The sequence below is a fragment of the Elaeis guineensis genome, chromosome 1 (genome assembly GCF_000442705.2).
Source record: "Elaeis guineensis isolate ETL-2024a chromosome 1, EG11, whole genome shotgun sequence".
Lineage (NCBI taxonomy): Eukaryota > Viridiplantae > Streptophyta > Magnoliopsida > Arecales > Arecaceae > Elaeis > Elaeis guineensis.
The window spans coordinates 3,478,717-3,483,958 of record NC_025993.2 but is presented as its reverse complement, the minus strand read 5'-3'; the positions used below and the strand labels follow the sequence as shown (position 1 = coordinate 3,483,958).

General features: G+C 50.6%; 1 protein-coding gene across 1 annotated transcript; it reads left to right on the top strand.

The window, feature by feature from the left end:
• The first annotated feature begins 349 nt into the window (after window positions 1–349).
• On the top strand, window positions 350–4,734 carry LOC140854697 (serine/threonine-protein phosphatase 7 long form homolog). Its single transcript, XM_073250743.1, has 7 exons — window positions 350–484; window positions 2,205–2,303; window positions 2,386–3,051; window positions 3,137–3,255; window positions 3,328–3,421; window positions 3,517–3,948; window positions 4,053–4,734. Exons 2-7 carry the CDS (start codon window positions 2,211–2,213, stop codon window positions 4,623–4,625), a joined length of 1,977 nt encoding a protein of 658 aa, XP_073106844.1. The 5' UTR covers window positions 350–484; window positions 2,205–2,210; the 3' UTR covers window positions 4,626–4,734.
• The last annotated feature ends 508 nt before the right edge of the window (window positions 4,735–5,242 follow it).

The following is a 5,242-nucleotide window of genomic DNA, read 5'->3' as shown; positions in this document are numbered from 1 at the left end:
AAATTAAATTAATTACATTTTCTTTGTTAGGATATTTTATCAATGTGACTTAAAAAAATAAGAAATAAAAATTAAAATTGTAATTGAAATTAAAAATAATATTTTAATTAATAAATTAAATTAAACATTATTATTTAAAAAAATAATTTAAATGAAGAAAAAAAAATGGGTGGAAAAATTAAATTTTAATTTGAATTAAAATTTGATAAAAAAAAAATACAGTGTAAAGTTAAAAATTGAGAAAAAATATGGAATAAGATATTTATAAAAAAATATTTTTTTAATTAAAAGAAATAAAAAAAAAAGGGGGGAAAACGCCATAGAGAATGGCGTTTTCCCCTCCCAGATCCCTTTTCCCCTCTCCTTCTTCCTTCTCCCTTCTCCTTCTCCTCTTCTCCCTTCTCCCTTCTCCCTTCTTGATCTTCTCCGGCGTCTCTCCGACGGCACGGCGGCACGGCGGCACGGCGGCGAGGTCTCGGCGGCGGTGAGTTCTTCCTGCCTCTCTCTCCATCTTCCTCTTTCTCTCTCCCTCTTCCCCTCTCTCTCTTTCTCTCATCCTGGTGGCGGGGCCCGCGTCCCGGCGGCGGGCCGCGCGTCCCGGCGGCGGGCCGCGCGTCCCGGCGGTGGCTCCCGGCCCCCTCTCCTCTCTCTCTTCCTCTCTCTCTCTCTCTTCCTCTCTCTCTCCCTTCTCCGTGGCCGCCGGCCACAGACTGGCGGCGGCGGGCCGCGCGTCCCGGCGGCGGGCCGCGCGCCCCGGCTGTGGGTCCCGCGTCCCGGCGGTGGCCCCGGCCCCCTCCTCTCTCTCTTCCTCTCTTCCTCTCTCTCTCTCCCTTCTCCTTGGCCGCCGGCCACAGACGGCCGGCGGCGGGCCGCGCGTCCCGGCGGCGGGCCGCGCGTCCCGGCGGCGGGTCCCGCGTCCCGGGGGCGGGTCCCGCGTCCCGGCGGTGGCCCCCGGCCCCCTCCTCTCTCTCTTCCTCTCTCTCTCTCTTCCTCTCTCTCTCTCCCTTCTCCTTGGCCGCCGGCCACAGACGGCCGGCGGCGGGCCGCGCGTCCCGGCGGCGGGTCCCGCGTCCTGGCGGCGGGTCCCGCGTCCCGGCGGTGGCCCCCGGCCCCCTTCTCTCTCTCTCTCTCTCTTCCTCTCTCTCTCCCTTCTCCTTGGCCGCCGCCCACAGTCGGCCGGCGGCGGGCCGCGCGTCCCGGCTGCGGGCCGCGCGTCCCGGCGGCGGGCCGCGCGTCTCGGCGGTGGCCCCCGGCCCCCTCCTCTCTCTCTCTTCCTCTCTCCCTCTCTTCTCCTTGGCCGCCGGCCGTCTGGGCCGCGCGTCCCGGCGGTGGCCCCCGGCTCCCTCCTCTCTCTCTTCTTCTCTCTCTCCCTTCTCCGTGGCCGCCGGCCACATACCGCCGGCGGCGGGCCGCGCGCCCCGGCGGCGGGTCCCGCGTCCCGGCGGTGGTCCCCGGCCCCCTCCTCTCTCTTCCTCTCTCTCTCTTCCTCTCTCTCTCTCCCTTCTTCTTGGCCGCCGGCCACAGACTCCCGGCGGCGGGCCCCGCGTCCCGGCGGCGGGTCCCGCGTCCCGCGTCCCGGCGGTGGCCCCCGGCCCCCTCCTTTCTCTCTCTCTCTTCCTCTCTCTCTCCCTTCTCCTTGGCCGCCGGCCACAGACGGCCGGCGGCGGGCCCCGCATCCCGGCGGCGGGCCCCGCGTCCCGGCGGTGGCCTCCGGCCCCCTCCTCTCTCTCTCTCCCTTCTCCTTGGCCGCCGGCCACAGACGGCCGGCGGCGGGCCGCTCGTCCCGGCGGCGGGTCCCGCATCCTGGCGACCGGTCCCGCGTCCCGGCGGTGGCCCCCGGTCCCCTTCTCTCTCTCTTCCTCTCTCTCTCCCTTCTCCTTGGCCGCCGCCCACAGTCGGCCGGCGGTGGACCGAGGCCCCCTCCTCTCTCTCTTCCTCTCTCTCTCCCTTCTCCTTGGCCGCCGGCCACAGACGGTCGGCGGCGGGCCATTCTTCCCGGCGGCGAGCCACGCATCCCGATGGTGGGCCCGGCCCCAGCCCCGGTGGCCAGGGCGGGATTGTATTTGAATTTTCGTGTTTAATATGTTGGGATGAACTGAATTTTGTGTTTAAGTTGTATTGTGTGATAATATTGTATTTAAAAAAAAATTAAAATATATTATCTATTTTTTTTAATACATCTGTGATAATATTGCTTGAGACAGCGTATTATGGCTTACGATCCACGATATCCCGGTCCCCGAGACAGCAGCATTCTTACATTGCAGGAGCACCATCGATCACAGACTATTTTAGATGGCGGCGTAAGCATTACAATCTTATTTACTTTTTAAATTTTTATTTTAAAAATCATGTACGATATCTAATTAGTATATTTTCTTGCAGGAGTCCAGACATCTTCGTCTACGACGATCCGATGCAGATTTCTGGAGGACAGAGGATATCCCAGATAGAGTGTTAGATTATTTACGATATCTGGGATTTTATGGAGTATATCGGATCGGTCGTATACAGATGGATGTTGGTCTTATTACTGCTATGCTTGAGAGATGGCGTCCAGAGACACACACATTTCATCTTCCATTTGGTGAGGCGACCATCAGTTTACAGGATGTCAGCATCCTTACTGGACTACCAGTTGATGGAGATCCAGTTACCGGAGTTGATCCCACACTTTCCATTCCGGAGTGGCAGGCTTTGTGCTTGCGGTTGTTAGGGTTTGAGCCCGACGCACATTTTTTTGATCATTCACGACTCAGGATTGAGTGTTTAGATGATCGTTATCGTCATTTTCATATTGCGGATGATGCACCAGAGGAGATGGTGCAGCAGTATGTTAGGGGTCAGGTGCTGCGATTGTTAGGTGGTGTCTTGTTACCTGATACTTCATCGAATAAGATGAAGTTGATGTTTTTGCCATTATTAGAGGATTTAGATTTCGCTCGTCGACTCAGTTGGGGCAGTGCAGTACTAGCTTGTCTATACCGAGCTATGTGTCGGGGTTCCTATGCTGATCAGAGCGAGATTGGCGGTTATCTTGTATTATTACAGGTACGTGAATTAAAATTTTTAATTTTTAATATTTAATTATATTTTACATTCGATATATCATTTATTTAATTTTTAAATTTTGCAGATTTGGGTATGGGAGCGTATGCCGACTATCAGTCCATTACGACGACAGTTGCTTGAGATGCCATCAGAGCAGCAGGATCCTGATGTTCCATTCAGACTAGACGGACCATTAGGATACAGGTATCGAAATATTTTTTTTTATTTAAATTTTATTATTTTAAATTTATTTAATATTAGTACACTGTGAAACAGATGGAACGTTGCATTCAACGTTCATCACGTATCGACAAGAGTGGCACGGGTTTATAGATGCCAGTTGGATACATTAGTTGATACATCTAGACGGGTAAATTTTGAATTTTTTACAAATATCAATTTACAGTATTCATAATCTATTATAATTTTATATTAATTTTTTTTATTTTAATTATATTATATCAGTTTTTGTGGAAGCCATATACAGATGGGATATTGGCTATACTGCCGCAGATGTGTACAGTTGGACACGACATATGGACTGCTAGGGTGCCACTTATTTGTTTTGATGTGGTAGAGTGGCATCTTCCCGATCGTGTCCTGCGGCAGTTTGGTCAGACTCAGGACATTCCAGAGCAGTTTGATACCAGCCAGGGACTTCATCGTATTGATCGACGAGGGAGAGCTCGTATCGACTGGCGTATCAGACATGCACAGTACATCGATATTTGGGATGCACGTCGAGATCACATTGTTCATGGTGATCCTATTTTGAGAGGCCGTTCATATACTGATGACTACATGGCTTGGTTTTTTAGCATTACGGTGCGAGTCATTGGACAGTCTCAGTATGCAGTTTCTGGATACGAGGGCGAGAGTTCTACTGTACGTCTTTTGGTAAGATTACGAAAATTATTTCATGTTATTTGTGTTATATTTTTGTTTTATATTGTACACTATACTGATTGTTTTATACTAACAGTTCTATTTTTATTTTATAGACTGATTCTGTGTCGGATCTTGTGTTGGACACTCGTCGTGCTTTATCTACGACTGATGAGGACGAGCGGATTCAGATACTGCGGGAGATGGAGAGAACAGGTTCCGGAGCATTGGAGGCGATTGGTGTTGATCCACATACCTGTGCGCCTTGGTATGGAGCAGTTCGGGCGCCAGATATGAGTTATACGCCGTCACCATATGCTTCACATATGCCATCACCGCATATTCCGCATATGTCATCATTCGATGCTGCACAGATGCCACCGCCTTTTCATCCACAGATGGCAGCGTCTTCTTCGTCCTACATCCCCCAGATGCCATCACCGGGTACCAGTTGGCCACATGAGTATGATACTTTTTTTTCAGGTCCATCCGTGTATCCAGATGAGAGAGTTGAACGGGTCTCTCAGTCCGTAGATGATCCGACAGCATCAGTTATTCCTGAGCAGCATGATCAGCAGATCTCCTCTACTGATATAGGAGAGGAGCCATCACAGCAGGAGCAGCCGGCGAGGACCTTCCTGAGAAGGTCCAAGCGACCACGGGCGCCGCGACGTCCTTGTGGGACTTAGTCTTTGTTGTATTTGTATTTAGTATTTTTACATTTTTGTTGTACTATTTTTTTTGATATATTTAACATTTTGATTCTATTGAATAATATTAAATATTGATTTTATTTTATATTATTTAATTTTAAATTATTGGATATTATGATTTGTGCATATGGATACACATACTCGAATGTGTCTCAGAACATTAGGAGAGAAAATGTTATGTCGGCGGGCCGTACTTCTCGGGGCCGAGCCCCGCATCTCGATGGCCACGGCGGGCCCCCGCGTCCCGACGGCGGTCCTCAGCCCCCGTCTCTCCCGGCGGTGGGCTCCGTCTCGATTGGTTGTGAGTCCAGAGCAGTTTGATACCAGTCAGGGACTTCATCGTATTGATCGACGAGGGAGAGTTCGTATCGACTGGCGTATCAGACATGCACAGTACATCGATATTTGGGATGCACGTCGAGATCACATTGTTCATGGTGATTCTATTTTGAGAGGCCGTTCATATACTGATGACTACATGACTTGATTTTTTAGCATTACGGTGCGAGTCATTGGACAGTCTCAGTATGCAGTTTCTGGATACGAGGGCGAGAGTTCTACTATACGTCTTTTGGTAAGATTATGAAAATTAC

Coding starts and splice junctions, on each gene's coding strand:
- LOC140854697 (XM_073250743.1), top strand. CDS start 2,211: ATGGCTTACGATCCACGATATCCCGGTCCCCGAGACAGCAGCATTCTT. Junction 2,304..2,385: donor AGACTATTTTAGATGGCGGC/GTAAGCATTACA, acceptor ATTTTCTTGCAG/GAGTCCAGACATCTTCGTCT. Junction 3,949..4,052: donor GTTCTACTGTACGTCTTTTG/GTAAGATTACGA, acceptor TTTATTTTATAG/ACTGATTCTGTGTCGGATCT.